Raw genomic sequence first — 21,819 nt, 5'->3', positions numbered from 1 at the left:
CCGTCCCACCACAAGTAGGAGACTTGTCATCTAAACAAAGCTTTGAGTTCGATAACCAAATCCGAAATTATATCACATAGTTTTAGAAAGAGCAACTTACATGACGCATAATACAAATTGATATTGTATTCATACCATGTAAATTTTTGTTTTGTTTAACAACTACAATTATTTTCAACGGTGCAAATATTATATGGACAAAGTTTCATCTCAACGATACAATATTATTATATAGACAAAAAATTATGGGTAAATTACACAGTACCCCTTCAAGTTTGAGGTCTATTACAATCGCATACAACATCTTCAAAATATTTCACTTTCATACATCAACTACTATTTTATTTCAATATAGTACCTCCATTACATTTTTCATCAATTGATCCATTAAATGCTGATGTGGCTACCACATATATGCCACTTGGCTGCCAAATGTCTGTCATGTGGCAAATAAAATAATTTTTTTTAAAAAAAACCTGAATTTTCTTTAAAAAAAATTGAAAAAATCCCTCACCCCCCCCCCCAAGCAACTCACATCAAACCTGCAAGAAGAAGAAGAAGCCCCAGTTCATCCCCCTCAAAACCTGCAACAAGAAGAAGAAGCCCCCCAAAACCTGCAACAAGAAGAAGAAGAAGAAGAGAGAGAAAAAAAAAAGCCCCAGTTCGTCCCCCCAAAACCTGCAACAACAAGAGGAAGAAGAAGAAGAGGGCGAAAAAAAAAACCCCAGTTTGTCCCACCCAAGCCACCCCTTTCTCCCATCCCCCATCACCCCTCCAAAAATCTCCCATCACCCACCCCAAAAAATTCCATCCGAGATTAGGTGGATCTACCACAAAACTAGTCCAAAAATCATCTCAAACTCAAAAGTATTTTCAAAACTCACCCACATTGAAAATCACGAGATCCTGGCGGCGGGGGAAAGGGAGGTGGGTTGTAGGTCGCGGTGGGGCGAGCCAGGGGGGGGGAAGGGTTCTGGGCTTTTTTTTCTTCCCATCTTCTTCTTCTTCTTCTTCTTCTTCTTCTTCTAGATTGCAGGTTTTTTGCAGGTGGGGGACGAACTGGGTTTTGGGTTTTTTTATTTATTTTTCCTTCTTCCTCCCTCAGGTTTTTGGGTTATGGGTTAGGGATAGGGGTGAGGGATAATGGGTTTATTTTTATTTTTTTTTTTTGAGAAACTTTAGGTTTTTTTTAAAATAAAAAATAAAATGTCACGTGGCAGATATTTGGCAACCATGTGACATATATGTGGCAGCTACGTCAGCATTTAACGGATTAATGGATGGAAAATGTAACGGATGTACTATATTGAAATAAAATAGTAGTTGAGGTATGAAAGTGAAATGTTTTGAAGATGTTGTATGCGATTGTAATAAACCTCAAACCTGAGAGGGTACCGTATAATTTACCCAAAACTTATACATGTTTTATATTCTTGTTACAAAACTAACAATATACTTATATCCATGTAAATTCTCGTTTCCTTCCAGCACTGCTACTGTTTTCAACGGGCCCAGCCCTGGGAAACTCATATTTGGGAATGCAAGCATGCATACGTAATTAAGCTCACCCAAAATAATTAATTCACGTGGAAATTCAGGGAGTAAATTCTAAAGTTGGCGCGTAAAGATAAAGTTCAGATCTCAAATGGAATAAAATAACTTTTGGCTTTGTTGCAACTTGACATAGTGATTTCTACGAGGGGAGAGATCCTCGTCGGATCCTCTTTGTGAAGATTTTAGAGATTCTTCAATTATATTTGTTTATTGTATATTGTACAGTCAATTTTTGTTAGATACTGTTTATATTCAATTTTAAATAAAAAAATTTATAATAAATTTTTGACCGTATGATGTACGATGAACGAATGTGATTGGAGAATCTCTGAAATCCTCACAAAAATAATCCGGCGAGGATCCTCCTGGTTCTATGAGAGGAAAAATAATTGTGCTAATTAAAGAATTAAGTTTAAATTTTGAGATGGTTTACCGTTAATTGTCACTTTCCAAAGAAAGTAATCGCACTCACATTCAAACTCAATCATGCTATTTCTGTCTTTTTGTCACGGCAAAAACTTGCAGTCTTTCTTTTAAATTATAATCAGGATTGTGATGCATGCAAAATGCGACATATATAATCTGAATTTAGATTGAAGAGAGACGATCCACACATCTATTTTTCACTTCAAACACATCATTTGTTAATTTTTATCTTTGATTTTTATTCAATTCATTTAGATTTAACGGTCGGAAATTAAAAAATGATGTGCAAGAGATAAAAAGAAGTGTGTAGATAGTCAGTGGTGGATATAGTATTTGAACCTTGGAGGGTCCCAATGCTAACACAAGTTTTTTAGATAGGAATAGGCATGCACATGTCAACAGATACCAGCATATGTCGAAACAATCTGATGAGTGATATAGAAAGAATTTGTCGAGTGTTTTTGACGCAACATGTCGAGTTCTGTCGATGAAACATGTCAAGTGTTGTTGAGGCAACATATTAAGATATGACTAGCATACATTACATCAAAGATTTAATATGAATAAAAGAGATCTGTATCAAATATTTGGATGATCCTCAAAAGACATTCATATATATAGTTTCCATACTCAAGTGGTCCCTATTACCATTTGAGCCTGTGGATAGCACCACTCTTTTCTAGGTAATATATATTGCTTTATAAACAAAATAATTATTTTTGGATCAATTTGTTTTGCAAATCCATACTATTTTGAAGACAAGGATTGCACTCCATTGTTTCTAACTTTTAGGATTAAATAAGTTACAAGAAAATTAATGACAAAAAATAAATAAATACACAAGAATAAACTAGGAGTCAGAATCACTGCCCTTTAAGCATCCTCTAGCTTGAGAGCCATCATGCAAAGCAATGTCAAGATACTATTAATCTTGCATGCATGTCTTAAACTCAAGTTACTTTAGACAAAAATAATGTCGCAAGAGACACTATAATTCTAGAATTGAAGTTCAAACTCACATAGAATAACAAACATTTGAACTAGCGTATCACATGTCAGACTCATCAAAAAGTATAATAAACTACGAAAATGCACTACAAGATTTAAAATATATGTCATGGGTTTGAACAACCCAAGAACTCACTAATCTTGCATTAACCAAGCCCTGGTATAGGATCTAAATATCAAATCTCTGGAAATTGCAATGAACTTAACCAATGAAATGTTGCCATAACAATTTTAGGGTTAATGCTCCCATAGCTACTTTAACTTGTGAAAGAAAGAACGCTATCGATCCAGCTAAGACCATATGGGGAATTTGCTCACCTCGGGAGGGGGCAGTAGTACAATAACATGGTAGGGGTCAAAGACTAGACAACCCATAATCATTACATCAATGTTTGCACAATTAGGGTTAGATGGACCTAGTTAGTGTACTTTTGGTTCCCTGACCAAACCTCATACATAATGATACAGTTGAATATCAGAGTGCGCAACGAATAAGACTACAAAATAATAAATAAACGAGAATGCGGAAACGGCTACAAAACCCTAAGAGACTACATTGTGACTAACTTGATTAATTCTACGAGCTACAAAACATCATATATATAGAGAACTAACCCAACTCTAATAAGTAAGAAAACGAAACTCTAATACTAACGGGTTAAAACCAAATTCAAACAATAAAATAAATAACTATTTTCCAACACCCCCCATCAAATTCATAATTGTACACGACATGGGTTTGCCAAAGTAGATGTGGATGCAAAACTCTAAATTCCAGTACCGATGCTGATGCCGATGCCAGATTTCCATTCCAAGTTCAAGCTATCATGGCCAATGCAAGAATACACCAGCCACAAAACAACCATATTTTTTCCTTCCTTTTTCCCCAATTTTTTTTTTCTTCCTTCTTCCTTTCCATGGTTCCTTTTTTTTTTTTTTCTCCTTCATCCCCTTTTTTTATTTGTTGGGGGATCTTCTCCTTAGTAAGCAAAACTTTTTTTGTTCTCTTTCATTTTTCTTTTCCTTGCAAACAATCAATACCAACTAACAAATCTAAAATGAACGACGACAAAGGCAGACAAATTGATACCAACGAGAACGGATTGAACCCTAAGGATCGAACCCGCTCTAATACCAAGTTGAATATGAGAGTGCACAACGAACAAAACTACAAAATAATAGGAATATTATTAAACAAACGAGAATGCCGGAGCGGCTACAAAACCCTAAGAGGCTACGTTGTGACTAACTTGATTAATTCTACGAGCTACAAAACATCATATATATAGAGAACTAACATAACCCTAATAAGTAAGAAAACGAAACCCTAATACTAACGGGCTAAAACCAAATTCAAACAATAAAATAAATAACTATTTTCTAACACACCCCCCCCCCCCCCCCCCGGTGTCAAATTCATGGTTGTACACAACATGGGTTTGCCAAAGTAGATGTGGATGCAAAACTCTAAATTCCAGTGCCGATGCCAGATTTCCATTCCAAGTTCAAGCTACCATGGCCAATGCAAGAATACACCGGCCACAAAACAACCATATTTTTTCCTTCCTTTTTCCACAATTTTTTTTTTCTTCCTTCTTCCTTTCCATGGTTCCTTTTTTTTTTTTTTTCTCCTTCATCCCCTTTTTTTATTTGTTGGGGGATCTTCTCCTTAGCAAGCAAAACTTTTTTTGTTCTCTTTCATTTTTCTTTTCCTTGCAAACAATCAATACCAACTAACAAATCTAAAACGAACGACGACAAAGGCAGACAAATTGATACCAACGAGAACGGATTGAACCCTAAGGATCAAACCCGCTCTGATACAAAGTTGAATATGAGAGTGCGCAACGAACAAAACTACAAAATAATAGGAACATTATTAAACAAACGAGAATGCCGGAGCGGCTACAAAACCCTAAGAGGCTACATTGTGACTAACTTGATTAATTATACGAGCTACAAAACATCATATATATAGAGAACTAACATAACCCTATTAAGCAAGAAAGAGAAACTCTAATACTAACGAGCTAAGCCCAAATTCAAACAATAAAATAAATAACTATTTTCCAACACATACATATTACTGCCCTACCAAATTTTCCTTGCATAATAGCCCTAATTAAGAGTACACCACCTTAGTATTAGTTTTATAAAACGCAATTTTTCATAGCGAATGATGCACTAATCGATGTATCGACGAGTTCATTATTTCGTAATTACAATTATACAAGTGTATAACATTTCACGGAAACTTATACCATATCTATTAGAAAACTTATGAAAGCATCTGGAGTGTAGTTTACTTAACATGTTTAAAATAGCGGTAAGACAAGAAGAAAACTCCAATTATTTATACAATTTGTGCCAAACTTTCATCAACAAAACTGACTTAGACATCATCAGGTTGATTATGATCTTGACCAAGCAATTAAACTAAAAGAGATAATTAAGTGGATGTGGATCAACTGACTGATTTAATTTATAAAACTAATAATGATCGATTCATGCATTAGATTCTCCATGTCCTAATACAAGTATGGTCCTAAACGAATTAGGCGTGTTATATAATATATATACAAATATGTATATGTATATGTAAATATGAAATAATTAAAATGTTCCGTCGCCCATTTTTTTTCAATTATTAATCTTGTAAGTTAAAAACAGTAGAAACTAGAAAGAAAATAACAGAAAAAGACAAAGTGCAAGTGGTTGTGTGTCGCAAAAGATGAAGACTTTTATATTTTATAATTTTATCATCCAAATTAACGTGGCAGTTTCAGGTTGTGATTTGGAATTTTATGCCGGAAGTAAAATACTTAAAACTCCAAAGCATTTCCAAGAAATATTAGTTATATCGATGTTAATTTAGCTAGTGTTTGATTATAAAAATTTGTTTGACTAGTCGGCCTCTTTGAGCAAAGGTTTTTGACGTTGGATATTTCCATGCAATCTCACACGCTTATTTAGTAAGGAAAACTAATGAAAATGATTTGAAAACTTTGAGTTTTAATGATAAGGACAAAATAAAGGGTAAAGTGAATAGTATCAGGATTGACTTTTTGTGTAAAAATATGATTTTTCGTTAAAATGAACAGTACCGAGAACTTTTCGTTAAAACTTCCTATTTAGTATGGCCATTGAGCTTCAAATATGAACAAATCTGCTTTTGACGCGATGAAATTAAAATTTCAGATTTCCTTTTTTTTTTGGAGACATTTCTTCACATTTTAAAGTCACTTGAAGATGCTCTAATTATCTATTTCTCTTTATATACAAACAACAATTTTGATAGGTGTGTTTTTACTTTGTTGTTTTTAGGAGTCATTTGTACATGGACATGATAGAAATGCAGCGTCTTCAATCTATCACATACTCATGTTTAAACTTTATAGTTGTTTTTGTTTAATTTTTTCAATCCAGTAATAAAAATAAAGAAGAGTGTGTGAGAGTCTAAAATGATTGTGGAAAAATTATCTCCCTTTATATTGTTTCAATTTGCAATTGAAAATACTAAGTATCCAAATAATATACTTTTCAACCAGTGATCAGTAGGGGAAAAATTACTTATAATTAGCCTGTTAATTAGGGGTGGGCACGGTTTGGTTTGGTGCGGTTTTGAGTGAAACCGAAACCGAAATCGATTTTTTTTGCGGTTTGGTTCGGTGCAGTTTTGAAGCCAAAACCGAAATGAAACCAAACCGTTTGGTTTGGTTTGGTTCGGTGCGGTTTCAAACGGTTTCGGTTTGGTTTTTAAGAAAAAATGTACAATTTGCAATTTAACATATTAATAAGCATTTTTCAATAGCAATAGGAAAAAGACATTTGTTATGTAAACAATTAGCATGTTGTATGCAGTTGTGATGTTAAAACATGTTTGTGCAATAAAAGGGTGTCCCTTACAATGTTTATCATAAAACAAGTTGAATAAATTTGAATTCATTAAACATGAGCAAAACTTTGATACTAGAATATGTGATATCATGCTTCAAATGAGTGGACTTCATTAGATCATTGTTCGACTCTTGATAACAAGATTAGTCCACCCTTTTACATATATGTGTGTGTGTGTGTGTGATGGTATAAAATAACAAAGGTCCTTCAAGTTAATGAACAAAAGAAAGTGATGAATGATGATATTCTACTGTGTTTGAGTCCCATACTAAGTGTATAGATTCGAACAAACAACCAATTAAAACATGAAATCTAATATAGACATTTAATTAAATGTTTATTAATATTTGCGGTGCGGTTCGGTTTCGGTGCGGTTTTCAAAAGCCAAAACCAAAACCAAACCGTTTTCTATTTTGCGGTTCGGTTTCAAAACTGAAACCGTTTCAAAACCACAAAACCAAACCGTTCGGTGCGGTTCGATTTGATTCGTGTTTCGGTTTCGGTTTTCGGTTCTAAGTGCCCACCCCTACTGTTAATGTACCGATATTTTTCATCAATCAAGTAAACTCATAAGATATAGATTCTCTCCTCTCTTATTTTTTTCCTCCTTTTTAGTCCTTTTTTTTTATCTAAACGTTCACAATAACACGTCAATATCATATATTGATTTCTTTAGGCTTTTTAGCCAAAATGATTGAGATTTGCATAACTCATTATTTTGGTCTTTGAGTTTGAAATCACTAGAAGTGGTCTTTGAGTTTGTCCATCATCAATTATTTTGGTCATTCCATAAAAAAATTATATTAAATAAGAGCTAAAATAACAAAAGTACCCTCAATTTAATGAACTATGGGCCAAATGATTTGACAAAAAATTGAGGGTATTTTTGTTATTTTATCTCTATTTAATGGAGATTTTTCATGGAATGATCAAAATGATTGATAGTAGACAAACTCAGAGACTAAATTTATTGATTTTAAATTTCAAGAACCAAAATGAGGAGTTAGACAAATTTCAAAAATTATTTTAACTAAAAAGCCATAAGTTATTTCTTTATTAAAAAAAACAATGAAAAGTGAGAAAGTAGGAGTGATTTGGTGACGGGAGAATAGTAGCCCTAAAACTTAATGGATTAGTCAGAAAGGAGGGTTGCAACTTGCAATGACGTGGGAGTCGTAGGAAAGTTGTTTTTACTTCAAGTACAACATAATCGTGGTAAAACATAATAAAATGGAGTTTGAGTTTAAGAAGTAATAGTTATGTGGGGGCATTTATCAGTGGAGCTTTGATCATGTCCAACAGAACGAGAACGAGGGTTAGAGGGATCGTTTTAAATGAGATGAGTTATGGCAAATGAAATGATGAGAGAGAGAGAGAGCAAGGAGTTTTAGTTAATCATAAACATGTTAAATGAAATGATGAGAGAGAGAGAGAGAGCAAGGAGTTTTAGTTAATCATAAACATGTTAAATGAAATGATGAGAGAGAGAGAGAGCGAGGAGTTATGGCAAATGAAAAAAACATATAAAACTTGGGAAGGACCGGCACCGTTTGCCATCGCATCTCATCGCATCGCGTCAAAACTTCCTTTCGTCCTTTTCTTTCCTATTATTATTCGCAGAGAGAGGGAGAAACACAGACAGACAGAGCCTTATCTTTGGAGGAGAGAGAGAGAGAGTAGTAGTAGCTACCAGCTGCGACTGAAATCTTTTCCCTTGAGATTTCTATCCATTAATTTCCCATCACCACCCACATTGGAGCTTTCCACTCTTGTAAACCCAATTATTCAAAGTACCATTTTTTTGCTCTGCACCACCACTCAGAGACTCAGAGACTCAGATATTCAGAGACCGAGTGAAGTACATCCTCTGCTTCCATCGTCGGTCCAAACTTGGAGTACAAGTACCTCCTCCTCCTCCTCCCTTTTTATTATTTGAATCCGTAAGTGATAACCACTACCACCCCCTATTTATTTCTTTATTTTCTTCAAAACTACGAATTTCTGACTCGCTTTTTTCGACGAGGTCTTAAGTGATCGGATTTCGGAACAAAAGATGAATGGGTGCGTCCCCGATTTCGAAATGGACGACGATTACTCACTTCCCACTTCCTCTGCTCTCAACCGACCCAGAAAATCAACCATGTAAGTCTCAGTCTCTCCCCACTTCATTAATCTGATTTGGTTCGGTTCATTTCAGCTCAATTTTCACAGCTCAAATTCGACTGCAGGCCGGAAGATGATGTCATGGAGCTGCTATGGCAGAACGGCCAAGTCGTCATGCAGAACCAGAACCAGAGGTCTGCAGTCAATAGTAAAAGATCGCACCAGTCCAAGTACGACGTCGTTTTGCCCGACGACGGTGGCGGCATCACCAGACCGGCCTCCCAACCCCAACCCCAGCCGCAGGCCCAGAACCCGCACCTGTTTGTGCAAGAAGATGAAATGGCCTCGTGGCTTCAGTACCCTCTCGTCGACGACCCCTTCTCCGCGGACCTCCTCTATCCCGATTCCACCACTTCCGAGCTCCGGCAGCTGCAGGTTTCGGCGCCGGCCCCCGCTTCGAGGCTGCCGATCCATACGCCGAGGAGGACCGAGGTCCAGAACTTTCTGCACTTCGCCAGGCCCAACAACAACAACGCCAGCAGCAACAGGCCTATGATTAAGGAAATGGCGCCGTCGGGCTCGAAGAAGAGCGTGGTTAGGGAGACGATGACGGTGGTGGACTCCAGCGACACTCCGCTGGTGGGTCCAAGCTCTAGGGCTTTGGATTCTAGGCCCGACGGCGCTGGTGGCGGCTTGGCTAATGGAGCGACGTCGTTTCCAACTACTGCGACTGCTGGGACGTCGTTTCCGGCGAAAGAAGTGTGTGAGATGTCGCTGACGTCGTCGCCAGGAGGCTCCAGCGCGAGTGCCAGCGCAAGCGCCGAGCCGATGTCGGCTCAGAAGCCGCCGCCGACTGCCGATAACCGGAAGCGGAAAGGGAGAGAAGTCGCCGCCGCCGACGACGCCGAGATTCAAAGCGAGGTGAGTGAGACCAATTTTATTTGTATTAATTACTTTTTAGATTAATGACAATGACGACCCAAATCTATACTTTTTTATATTTACATGAAAAATGAAGGACTTCAAAATTCTTGAGCTTTATCATTTAATATTCCGGTTTAATATCTGTTAATATCTTGTAAATGAAGTCTTATATTTAATTCTTGACAAAGGCGATGTGAGGCTTAATTCACTCACACATCCTTTAATTTTTAATGCATGCGTTTCATTAACAACCAATAGAATAAAAAATATAACTAATTTTGATTATTTTTTTAATAGTTAATGTAACTCTAGACTTAATAAAATAATAAAATAAATATTTGACACATCTATTAGAAAAGAAGAGTATTTATCACTTATATTTAATTTGCTACATCAACCATCAAATAAAATTTTGACGTACTATATTTAATATCTCATTTGGAGATGCTATAAACTTTTAAGGTTATTTTAAATTTGTCTTAATTTCTTAAATATTTCAAATAAGCATTCAACTTATTGAAAATGCTATATCCATTATATCCCAATAAACATTTTTTTGTTAAATACACATGTGGCAAATATGAATCTCATTTTTAAGCATACATGGACATTAAAATAATAATAAAAATAACTTTAAAAAAGACATAAATATGAAAAATTTAAAATAAATAAACAGATTCACAAATAAAGTGAAAAACAAAATAAAGATCGAGAAATATTAGGTCTCTGCCACCTCTAAACTCAAGTTACGAGCAATGATATACCATCTTAACTTTTATATTCAAAACTCACCAACTAGTATATTACGATTAAAATTAATCTTAGTTACTTCAAAATCTAAATTTCAGATATTGGTTATATAATATAGAACCCAATGATCAAACGCATATTGAATTAAATTTAACTAAGGCTTAAGAACTGTGATATTTTCAATCAGTTGGGTACTTGTTTGAAATATTTAAAAAGATTGAAACTAAATTAGAATGACACTAGAATGTTAGGGAGTTTTAGATACTTAGTCCTTAGTTTTTCTTAATTAAATTGTTAATTGTTAAGAATTGCACAGTATACATAGAAATAATTGCTTTTTTACCTGTATTTTTTATTTTAACAAACGATATTATTTATACTAAAGAAAAGAAGATTGGGATTAACCTCAGAATGAACAAACAATAATATTGTTTAATTTTGCTTTTGACGTGCATTAAATACTATATATATTTTACTATTTAATAATATTTTTGGAAAATTTTGAAATTTAATTAATTAAGGTTTAGTTTCCAGAAAATACAAAAAGAAAGTAATAAATCCAACGTTTTCTTTCCCAATGTGTTGTTTGTTGCCTGGGGTCTATGGGTAAACGTCCGCCGGTGCGGGGTGTGACGTCGGTTAGCGTGCGCAGTGCGCACCCGTCCCCGCTACCGCTCTCCTCCCTAGGCTATGACCCTATGAAAAAGGCTGCAGTATGCCACTTCAGTCGTACGCTGTACACGTGGCAGATAATAGGAGTGACATGAATTTCTGACAATAAATTGAAATAAGTTTTAACGAAACATTCTTATTTTTAGCAAAAAAATCATATTTTCCTGATACTATTCATTATATCTTTATTTGTCATTTTTTTTTAACTTTTCGATAATTTTCCTTAAATTGAATGGAAGATGATTGGTAGATGATGTAGGTGGCAATGAAACTTTACTTCTAGTTCTAGTGTATAAAGGGTGATGTCATGAGGCAAAATTTGTCATAAAATTTTGAAAACTACCATAACTGGTAATAAACATACTTATTTATATTAGTGACACATTATTTAATTTGTAAATTTTATCTACAAATTTAGGTTCCTAGCATTACCCCATGTATAAAATACCAACTAAAATTATTTATTTTGGAGAAACTAGATAAACTAAATTTAGAAATTAAATGACATATCACCAATAAAAAATAAGCACGTTAATTAAGACTTAAGTCATAATTCAATCATCAACTTTTATGTCATTTAATTTATAAAATTGAAATTAAAAATTTAATCGACCCATTTAGTCTCTCTAGCATTACCCATTGTGTAATACATGGAAAATGATTTATTTATTTATTTTGGACAAATGATTTATTATTCGTCATGGGCTTAGTTTACTTTAGTTTCTTCGTCTTATATAACTTTCATATTTTAACAATGCTTGGCTACTGAAGGATGAGTATGAACTCATACTTAAAACTCTTCGTATTTGAATCACATAACTTTATGCATATTATTAGAACCATTCATGTTATGAATCACTTTGTAGAGGTCATTTGTGCAAAAAATGAATTAAAACTAAAGTCGTTTAGTCAATCTATTGTAGCAAATGGTTCGTATTGCTTTTACCAATTTGGTTCATCTGTTGTTACAGTTTGATGACTAAACGATCTTAGTTTTAATTGATTTTTACAAACGCGGTCTTTTAAAGAGTGATTCATAATATTAACGGTTTTGATCATAAACACAAGTTTTATGAGTCGACAAGAACAATTTTCAGTAGAAACTCGTACTCATTCTTTGAGTAGCCAAGTATGATTCCTCATTTTCTCCTAGTGCACACCTTGTTTATTTGGTGTGGCAAGTGAGCAGAATGGTGTGCAGAAATAACTTCCTTTGGTAGGTACATAATTTGATTTCCCTTAGATTTGTGTCATACTTCATGAATTAATATAGAAAATGATTTTCGTACGTGAAAGTTTAGGTGAAACCAACATTTCGGCAACAAGTACCTATTTGAGTAGCCACCAAATTGGTGATTGAGGAAAGTAGAGTTTTTGGACCGTGAAGAATACTTGTTACGGCTAGTAAACGGACATAGCTAGGTGTAGAGGCATTGGCAGAAATTAGAGACAGATGATAATTGGTTTGTTTAGATTTGTCGATCTATTGTTAGTTGTGAGCCAATACCGATACAGAAATTTAGACTCTGGAGTTGATGTACTTGTGGCTACGATGCCATTGCCACGCATAATTCAGTTGGTGGGAGGGGCGAGGGCGTTCGTGTTTGCACTTTCAGCAGTAGGGTCCATGAAAACAATGAACGTTCTTATACTTGCGATTTGTCTCTGTAGCTTTAATGGCCTTTATGCTATTTACTATTGGATTCTGGAAAATAATTGCTCATTTTTTCCTTTGTTTTAAAAGGATGTTGAGTTTGAATCTGCCAATGGAAAGAAACAAGTCCGAGGATCGACATCATCTACAAAGAGATCACGTGCTGCAGAGGTCCACAATCTCTCTGAGAGGGTCTGTACTTCTACTTTCACTATAAATCTGTTGACGATCGAAACTGGTTTTTCATTTTGTCTCTCTATGTGCGGTTATTTTTCTTCAAATCGGGCTAAATGTAGATTTCTGTGCAGAGACGTCGAGATAGGATAAATGAAAAGATGAAGGCTTTACAAGAACTAATACCTCGATGCAATAAGGTTTGTCATATTTATACAATCTTTCACTGGAATTTTGCAAGAATTTTGAACTGCTTTCTGCATTAGATGTTAAGTATGTTTTATTATAACACTTTTTATTCCGTATGATCAGTCGGATAAAGCATCAATGCTGGATGAAGCAATTGAGTACTTGAAATCACTCCAGTTACAAGTACAGGTATGCTCTTTTCTTGTTTCCAAATGCTGTACATGTCTCGATCATACTTTTAGAGGCGAAGAAATCTCAAGAAAAATTCTGGGAATTGAGATACATCCGTTGGCAGTCTAATCTTTAATGAAACAAATCAACGGAACATCAATTTTTTCGTCATCTAACAGTGAAAAAATGTCTTAAAAAGTAAGAATTACAAAAGATCCGAGAGACACTGTTTATAAGAGTTCATGCACTATTTATGACAAAATTAGATGGTAACCAATTTCTACAGATGGTGTCCATGGGATGCGGCATGGTCCCTATGATGTTTCCTGGAGTTCAGCAGATGATGTCCATGCCGATGGGGATGGGAATTGGAATGGGCATGGGAATGGGAATGGAAATGGCTGGCATCAATCGCCCTATGATGCCTTTTCCAAATGTAATATCCGGTTCACCCATGCCAACAGCGGCCGCACATATGGGACCTAGGTTCCCTATACCACCATTTCACATGCAGCCTATTCCTGCAAGTGATCCTACCAGAGTTCCAGCAGTGAACCAGACAGATCATATGGTAAACTCGCTTGGGGCACAAAATCCAAACCAATCACGGATGCCAAATTTTGCAGATCCTTATCAGCAGTTTTTCGGTCCCCAACAGATGCAGTTACCATTACAGCAGGTATGGTTGTGTCAAATATGAAATCGTAATTACAAACTTGTCTTCACATAAAATTACCTGTAACGTTTACTGGTTCGTCTGCTTTTACAGAACCAAGCAATGCCCCAGCCGACTACTGGCAAGCCGAGTTCCAGTAGGGGACCTGAAACTCATGAAAACCATCAATCGGGTAAATGTCTTTTAACCTTTTATTTTATTTTGGGCCAAATCATGATTTTGGGAGACGTTCCACTAGGTCCTTGTAGCTTCAGTTGTGATATAAGTCTACAAGTTTACTAATTGTTGCACTCTAAGGACAATAGCTTAATTCGGTCAAAACTTTCGACAAAATTTGCGCGTTAATGACATTTTTAGGGTATATCAGTCTTATTGAAAGTGTTAAAGCACCACACACATGCTTCTCTGTTACCTTCTGTAAAAAAGAATTGACGGATTAAAGTCATTGCCCTTAAATTGTAACAATTTCGATCATGACGATTGAAACTACAAAGACGAATGTGGAACTTTGTGGTATATCTCGTATAGTTGCCAGATTAGTTTGGAAGTTGGTAATAACTGGCGGTGTAACGTTTTGTGCATTGCAGGTTAAGTTGTAGGTTGAAGTTGAGAGTAGAGGGATAACGGAAGGCTCATATGCCTGCTAAGTTTTGTAGCCTAAAGCTCTGAGAGTAGCTTTTCTCTCTCTTTTCTGTTCCTTTTCTGGCTAAACTGCCATATATCGGAAAACTAACCTGTAATTATTAGTTACCGCCCCAATAGCAATATATATTACCATCCCCCTTCCCGATTTTGATTTTATGGCTCTCGGAACTGTAAAACGGTAAAAAGTATTATAATTTATAATTAGAAAAATTAATGAAAAGGATTTGAAAACTTTGAGTTTTAACGAAAGTGACAAAAATGTGTTGTAAGTGAATAGTATTACGATTGACTTTTTAAAGTAAAATGTGATTTTTCGTTAAAGTAAACAGTACTAGGAGTTTTTTGTTAAAGTTCTTTTTATAATTTAGTGAGATTACCCGTTGGATTCTTAGACATTCTCTTTGGCTAAAGACCCGACGTTCAAAGATCGTCTTGGAAGATGACATCAGCCGGTGCATTCTCAAAGATATGGAAGGAGATGGTGATAGATCCTTTTGGGTATCGTTTTCTGCTTTTCGCAAAAGCAGAAGAGACATTGCAGGAAAAGATGAACAAAAAGGTATCTTTGCCCATCGATATCCAAAGCTGGACCATTTTTTTCTTTTTCATTCCAGTTGTTGCCTTATTTTTACTTTTAATTTGTATTTTTTTTCTGCAAAATAAGATTATCCAATGTCTAGTTGCAGTTGAGGACCGAATATTGAAAGTACTCGAATCGTTTCGGGAAATGGATAAGCTAAGAATCTCGGATGTCCCCGCAAAGATTATACGTCATATAGCACTCACCACGTGACCAAGTATCATGTGACTAAATCACGAAACATGGTCAAGTGCTAGTGATCAAGTTATGAGTGCTATAGGAAGGAGATATATAGAGACATATATTTCGCGTTGTATGCCAGAGCTAAGTGTCTGACTCTATTGGTCATAGTTTCCTTCTGTTGCGGCCGGTGCTCGTTTGCGCACAAGCACCAACCACCGATGCTAAAATCTTTTCTCAAGATATCTTTCAAACTGTTGGGGTGGTTGCTCAAGATGCCTTTACTTTTGTTGGTTTTACCACAAAATATAGACATATATTTCGTGTTGTATGCGAGAGCTAAGTGTCTGACTCTATTGGTCATAGTTTCCTTCTGTTGCGGCCGGTGCTCGTTTGCGCACAAGCACGAACCACCGATGCTAAAATCTTTTCTGAAGATATCTTTCAAACTGTTGGGGTGGTTGCTCAAGATGCCTTTACTTTTGTTGGTTTTACCACAAAATATAGACATATATTTCCCGTTGTATGCGAGAGCTAAGTGTCTGACTCTATTGGTCATAGTTTCCTTTTGTTACGGCTGGTGCTCGTTTGCGCACAAGCACGAACCACTGATGCTAAAACATTTTCTCAAGATATCTTCCAAACTGTTGGGGTGGTTGCTCAAGATGTCCTTACTTTTGCTGGTTTTACCACAAAAGAGCAAAAGATGAAGGATAAAATTACATACACAAAACAAAGTAGTTTTTCATGGTTTCAGCTTTAAACCCGAGTACAAAATTCTGCGGCCAAAGAAGGGCAGGAAACTAGAGGAAGAAGACCCCAAGATGGCAGCATAATATTCTTATGTGTTTGCACCGAGGTTTGCTGAAGTCGAAGATGTCTCGATGGTAGATAGGATCTGACGACAGAAATCCAAACAATAGGTTCATTCATGTGAACTGATGATGGTCGTATAGCCACCAATACGATTCATAAATGTACAATAAGAGGAGAGTATTTGTTTGTAAACGTAACGGAGGGAGTCACCTTGTCGGTAAATATCTGAAACACGTCCACGCCCATAGCTTTTCAAGTTCCTGAGGGTAGCATACAACACTATTAGCAAACAGCGTTCTACATTTTAGTCAGGAACAGTTTGATTGAAGTAAACGTCACTACTCACCTTCTCTGCATCTGGTGAACAATCGATACTCGAAATGAGTTTCTGAAGGTTCTCATCTTTCAAAGAACTGCGAGTTTCACTGGAAGAAGCTGTAAGAAAAAACGAAGTGAATTAAGCAAATAGAATTTTCATATCAGTCGCCAACTCAACAATTTCTTCGTATGGATTATAATCAATCCTTCAACCAGAGGTCTTAAGCGGAAAAACAAGGAGAAGGGGACGGGTTTCTAGAGCCAAATCACGTAGGACAACAAAAAAAAATCAACTTCTCCAAAGAGGTGAAGGGGTAATCCTACCATTTCAATGTCCACCATTCTCTCTAGTCATCGCTCCCCTCCCTAATTACATGTCCATTGATTACAATTTACAGCAATTCCCAAAGCAATAGCCCATCTTATGTAAATATGTAAAGAAACTCGGATGCATTTCCAAGTAGTTATACAACTCCTTACCTATGGCCTCCAGTTGCGGCCTTTGCAGCACTTCGCGCGGTTCCTCCACAACTAACGGCCTCTCTACCAGTAATTCTGGACCTGCAGCTGAAGAGTAAGAAGAAAACAAGACCCAAAATTATCAGAATTGTCAGAGCACACAAGTCTTCATGAAAACATCATAAAAATCAATGCACCAGGAAACAAAATACAAATCATTCACAAACAAAAATCTACAAATTTCAATTATTCCATATGAAAAGCAGTTCTACTAAGCTCAAATTGGATTGCCAAAATCCTTACTTGGTGGTTTTTCATCAGAAAAAACTGGCAAAGCACATGGGTTTTCTGCAATTGTCAGATTTATGAACTCAGATTAAGTCCCAGATAATCACCAAATTAAGCAATTAAATAGATTTTGAAATTTGAGATTCTCATACCCTTGTGTTTATTGAAGCAGGGCACAGAATAACCGCAAGAAAAAAATATTATTATTTTTTAAATAATTATTTTTATAGGAAAATAATGAGAGAGCAGTAAGAAAGAAAAAATGGAAAGCAAAGATTGAGGTAGCTTACTAAGGTGCGCGGCAGGAGGGGCACTTATATTTGGATTGTGCTTCGTTGCAGATTTGGCACGCTACTCCATGACCCATTTGAAACCGCAGAGACGCTTGTGAAGGGAAGGTTTCTGAGAAAATAGTTTCCGGGGAACCAAACAGAAGCTAACGTCCTAAAACCCTAAACCCTAAAATCTCATGTAACTTCAAATTATTTATCTTTTCTGTTTTTTGGGTAAGAAATTGTTCATCTTCTTTGATAGCAATGAACTCGTAGAAGAGGAGGTCGAGTTACACAAAGTTCCACTGTGTTTTGTGTGCACATGTGACAAGTTTGATAAGACGGGGTCAAATTTATTTTATTTCTCCACTGTTTTTCGGAGACCTGGTACCAAGAAAACAACACACATTATGGTGACATTGAAGAAAAAGAAAAAAAGGATCTTCTGGAATTTCAAGATAATGTTGTTTGCTGGTATTGGCAGTAGGAGCGGAGCACACATCTCGGATCCATCCAGGAAAACTAATGAGTTTCGAACCATCAGAATTTTTGTTTCACAAGCTTAAAATACATCCGACGTTTTCCTCAGCTAAGAAATCCGAGATTAAGAGGAGAAATGGTGAGCCTTGAAATATAGCGTAAACAGAAGTATGACAAACTCCATCTTCCAGTTGAGTACGCGATTCATCGTTTAATATCGAATCCAAAACACAAATCAACTCGAAACAGAATTTAAGTTCTAAAAGAGAACAGTTGTATCCTCAAAGTAGATGTGGGCTGATTTTTTTCACATATAAAGTCCTTCTGGAACCCCTTCTTTCTTCTTGAACATCACCTTTTCCTTCGCCTTCTTGAAGTCCGTGTGCGTCACCTGATGCCCACAATTTAAACAGATAACACCCCAGTTAATTTCAATGATTAAGCATGGATATAATGTGTTAATGACACTCAGTAAATAAAGCGAAAAACAAAGTTTCGGAGACAAAAGTTGGGAAGGGAGCTGGGGTTGAGAAAAAATTCCACCAAAAATTGTATATATCTCACCTTCATACGGCGCTCTCTTAAAGCAAGCAAACCAGCTTCAGTACATATAGCCTTGATATCAGCCCCGGAAAACTCATCCTTGGTCATGACAAACTCTTCCAAGTTGACATCATCAGCCAACGTCATCCTTGATGTGTGAATCTGCAATCAATAGATCCAAACATTGTTAGTCACAAGAAAAAGAACAAAGCACAGTTGAATTTTAGTTTGTTTTTCTCATACACTGTCATGTAAATTTACCTGGAAAATGCGCCTCCTTGTTTTGATATCAGGAAGGGGGAATTCAATCTTCCTATCTATTCGGCCAGGACGAAGCAAGGCTGGGTCAAGGCTTTCAATTCTGTTTGTTGCGAGAATAACCTTGACATCTCCTCTTGAATCAAAACCATCCAACTGGTTAAGTAACTCCAACATGGTCCTCTGAATTTCACGTTCACCACCTGAATGGGCATCATACCTGCAGACAAATAATCATCAGGAACATTGAATTAACAGAAAAAGGCATTCATGAATGTTTTCATCAATGATCAGGGGCTCGCCACTCACCTCTTTGTACCAACTGCATCAATTTCGTCAATGAAGACGATAGAAGGTGAGAGGTCATCAGCAACCCTGAAGAGTTCCCTCACTAATTTTGGACCATCTCCCAAGTACTTCTGAATCAACTCACTACCAACAACACGCAAAAAGGTTGCTGACGTAGAGTTTGCCACTGCCTGAAAAAGGTGAGAATATGGTTACAAGCTGAGGAGATAGTTTCACATTAAGCATGCAGGTAGAACATATATACAGTAAGCAAACATAAGGAAAGAAACTATGGCGAGCATGCATAATTCTCATAATTGTGAAAGTACAACTCGTTAACTACACAGGTCTTTGCAACAAATTTTGTGTCTGCATGCTCTCAAAGCAAGGTGTACTGTGTATATGCTATAAGTTGGGGGTCCACCCACAAAACACGTAGGAAAACTAGCAAAGCAATTGTTATGCCCTATTTTATAAAATAGTGACAAAATAAAGAACCAACTACAATGTAGACCCTGCAGGAAGGAAAAGAATAGTTTGATGATATTTGACACCCAACAAACGACATCAACATCTCTATGGCATGTTGTATATAGAATATGATACGGATTGAAAAGTAATGACATTGATAACATTCAGAACTATTGCGACTTGCAACAGTGAAGCACGTTCCTGCCACCATATTTCTTTTATAACATGTCTGAGTGGGGAAGATATTAGAGTGAACAGGCAAGATATGGAAAAACAAATATATATGAAAGAAACATAAATAGCATGCTGTGGCCCAGTGGGGGAAAAAAAAATGCATCCATACCTTTGCAAGCAAGGTCTTGCCCGTTCCTGGCTCTCCATATAATATGACTCCCTTAGGTGGCCTGATACCAATGTCTTCATATAGCTCGGGATGAGTCAGTGGGAGCTCAACAGCTTCTTTAATTTCCTGTATCTGGGCATCCAATCCACCAATGTCAGCATATGACTCCAACGGAGCTTTCTCAACCTTCATCACTGACACCATCGGATCAACTTCGTCTTGAAGAAGCCCAACAACAGAAAGCACCTGACAATAAACAACATATAACACATTACCAATCAACAAACACACAAATAGTTAAATCAAACAACAAAAAACGAAAGTATATCACCCACCAACATATAGTTTTGTTTATAAACATCGGTAGGTAGAACCATAATTGTATCAGTTTCATACATACCCGATGACATTTTGATAGTAATTAACTAATGCCCGAGTCGCCTTCTATGGCTTTAGGAAGCACACTAAAAATCAAGTCTCAGCTTTAGCGGCATGTAAACCATCAATGCAACTAATTATCATCAGCCTGATGAGGTTACAAACTCAACCGCAATTTCAATTTCACATCACTTTCCTAAAATCGGATTTCTCATTAAAAAAAGAATTACCTTCTATTCTTCTTATCCTAAAAAAAACCTAAACTGCCGACCAATCCCTAACAATTTCTCATCAAAATTTCTCGGATTTTCAATTTGAACCAACAAAACTAAACATTAAGAGAACAAACACCAACAACCAAATCATTCCACATTAACAACCAAATCATTGCAAATCAATCAAAAACCCTAAAAACCCACAACCCCAATTACCTTATTATGCATCAAAATCGCACACCCAGGTTCCAATTGGTCTTTATCCACGAAGGACAATATCCCAACGTAGTACTCAGGACCGACGGAGGACGAAACAATGGCGTGATTCTCATCAATTAACTCCTCCAGATTCCCCACGCTCATCGGTGAGCCTCGGAGATCGTCAACTTTAGATCTATCCTCCTCGGCTTTCTCCTCCTGCGGCTTGAGCCGCTCCTGGTTTGTGACGAACTCCTCCTCCATGAGGAGATAGTCCTTGATTCTCTCCAGCTTCAGCAGCCGAAGCTTGCACTTTGTCAGCGGGGTCACCGTCGGGAGCCGTGCCGCAGCTTCGGGACCCTTCTGCTTGCGCTGTTTCCGGCCGACTCGGGCAGGCGGAGCCGCCGGCTCGAACTTCTTCTCTTTCTTGTCGTTCCCATCGGGCTTACGGTCGCCCGGTAGACCTTGTCGGTTCAACCCACCGGGCGTTCCCTGACCCATTTGTTTTTATTTTTGTCTCAAGAGGAAAGAGGGAAGAGCGAGTGAAAGTTTTGAAGCGAGAAAGAAGTCTTTGGAAACAAGTCACTGAAAATTTGAGATGCGGCTTAACATATGTACAGAGAAAATGGTCCGGGTTTTATTGGGCTTTTTGTATTGATTTGGGATTTTAAGATTTCGCCTTTTTATCTTGTACAGTCCAACGTCTGAGCCCAACGGCTTGATGAGATGGCTTCTTGAGAGCTGTTGAATTTCCAATGATTCGATTATCTAGACGTTGGATTTCTTAATGTAAAAAAAAGTATTACATTTTGGATCCAATTCTTGGTTAAATTTAAATAAAACCGCGGAACTTTAAAAGAAACTTTTTAGTGTACCGCATTTTGTAATG

At 36.7% G+C, this 21,819-nt stretch overlaps 3 protein-coding genes and 1 long non-coding RNA gene across 4 annotated transcripts; 1 reads left to right on the top strand and 3 right to left on the bottom strand.

Moving 5' to 3' along the window:
* Positions 1 to 314: 314 nt before the first annotated feature.
* Positions 315 to 1,417, bottom strand: LOC126586914 (uncharacterized). Its single transcript, XR_007610928.1, has 2 exons — positions 536 to 1,417; positions 315 to 436 (listed from the first exon to the last, which is right to left on the bottom strand). It is a non-coding gene; the product is annotated as an uncharacterized LOC126586914 (long non-coding RNA).
* Positions 1,418 to 8,422: 7,005 nt separating this feature from the next.
* LOC126585993 (transcription factor PIF1) lies at positions 8,423 to 14,983 on the top strand. The gene is made up of 9 exons (XM_050250644.1): positions 8,423 to 8,825; positions 8,917 to 9,027; positions 9,114 to 9,909; positions 13,079 to 13,180; positions 13,297 to 13,362; positions 13,475 to 13,540; positions 13,809 to 14,201; positions 14,292 to 14,370; positions 14,786 to 14,983. Exons 2-9 carry the CDS (start codon positions 8,939 to 8,941, stop codon positions 14,788 to 14,790), a joined length of 1,596 nt encoding a protein of 531 aa, XP_050106601.1. The 5' UTR covers positions 8,423 to 8,825; positions 8,917 to 8,938; the 3' UTR covers positions 14,791 to 14,983.
* Positions 14,984 to 16,238: 1,255 nt separating this feature from the next.
* LOC126584420 (uncharacterized) lies at positions 16,239 to 17,673 on the bottom strand (the record flags this gene model as incomplete). Its single annotated transcript, XM_050248811.1, has 6 exons — positions 16,239 to 16,501; positions 16,630 to 16,679; positions 16,766 to 16,854; positions 17,218 to 17,304; positions 17,500 to 17,544; positions 17,637 to 17,673. Coding segments are annotated over 6 exons (447 nt in total), but the record flags the coding sequence as incomplete, so codon positions are not given.
* Positions 17,674 to 18,360: 687 nt separating this feature from the next.
* Positions 18,361 to 21,524, bottom strand: LOC126585994 (26S proteasome regulatory subunit 4 homolog A). The gene is made up of 6 exons (XM_050250645.1): positions 20,949 to 21,524; positions 20,140 to 20,385; positions 19,347 to 19,516; positions 19,041 to 19,257; positions 18,801 to 18,941; positions 18,361 to 18,627 (listed from the first exon to the last, which is right to left on the bottom strand). The coding sequence occupies exons 1-6, from the start codon at positions 21,429 to 21,431 to the stop codon at positions 18,544 to 18,546; spliced, it is 1,341 nt and encodes a 446-aa protein (XP_050106602.1). The 5' UTR covers positions 21,432 to 21,524; the 3' UTR covers positions 18,361 to 18,543.
* Between the last annotated feature and the right edge of the window lie 295 nt (positions 21,525 to 21,819).

Source organism: Malus sylvestris, chromosome 10, assembly GCF_916048215.2.
Source record: "Malus sylvestris chromosome 10, drMalSylv7.2, whole genome shotgun sequence".
NCBI lineage: Eukaryota > Viridiplantae > Streptophyta > Magnoliopsida > Rosales > Rosaceae > Malus > Malus sylvestris.
The sequence above is the reverse complement of the archived record's forward strand: the minus strand, read 5'-3'. Positions and strand labels throughout refer to the sequence as shown.

Coding starts and splice junctions, on each gene's coding strand:
- LOC126585993 (XM_050250644.1), top strand. CDS start 8,939: ATGAATGGGTGCGTCCCCGATTTCGAAATGGACGACGATTACTCACTT. Junction 9,028..9,113: donor CGACCCAGAAAATCAACCAT/GTAAGTCTCAGT, acceptor ATTCGACTGCAG/GCCGGAAGATGATGTCATGG. Junction 13,363..13,474: donor TAATACCTCGATGCAATAAG/GTTTGTCATATT, acceptor CCGTATGATCAG/TCGGATAAAGCATCAATGCT.
- LOC126585994 (XM_050250645.1), bottom strand. CDS start 21,431: ATGGGTCAGGGAACGCCCGGTGGGTTGAACCGACAAGGTCTACCGGGC. Junction 20,386..20,948: donor CGATTTTGATGCATAATAAG/GTAATTGGGGTT, acceptor GTTTATTGTCAG/GTGCTTTCTGTTGTTGGGCT. Junction 18,628..18,800: donor TAAGAGAGCGCCGTATGAAG/GTGAGATATATA, acceptor TGTGGGCATCAG/GTGACGCACACGGACTTCAA.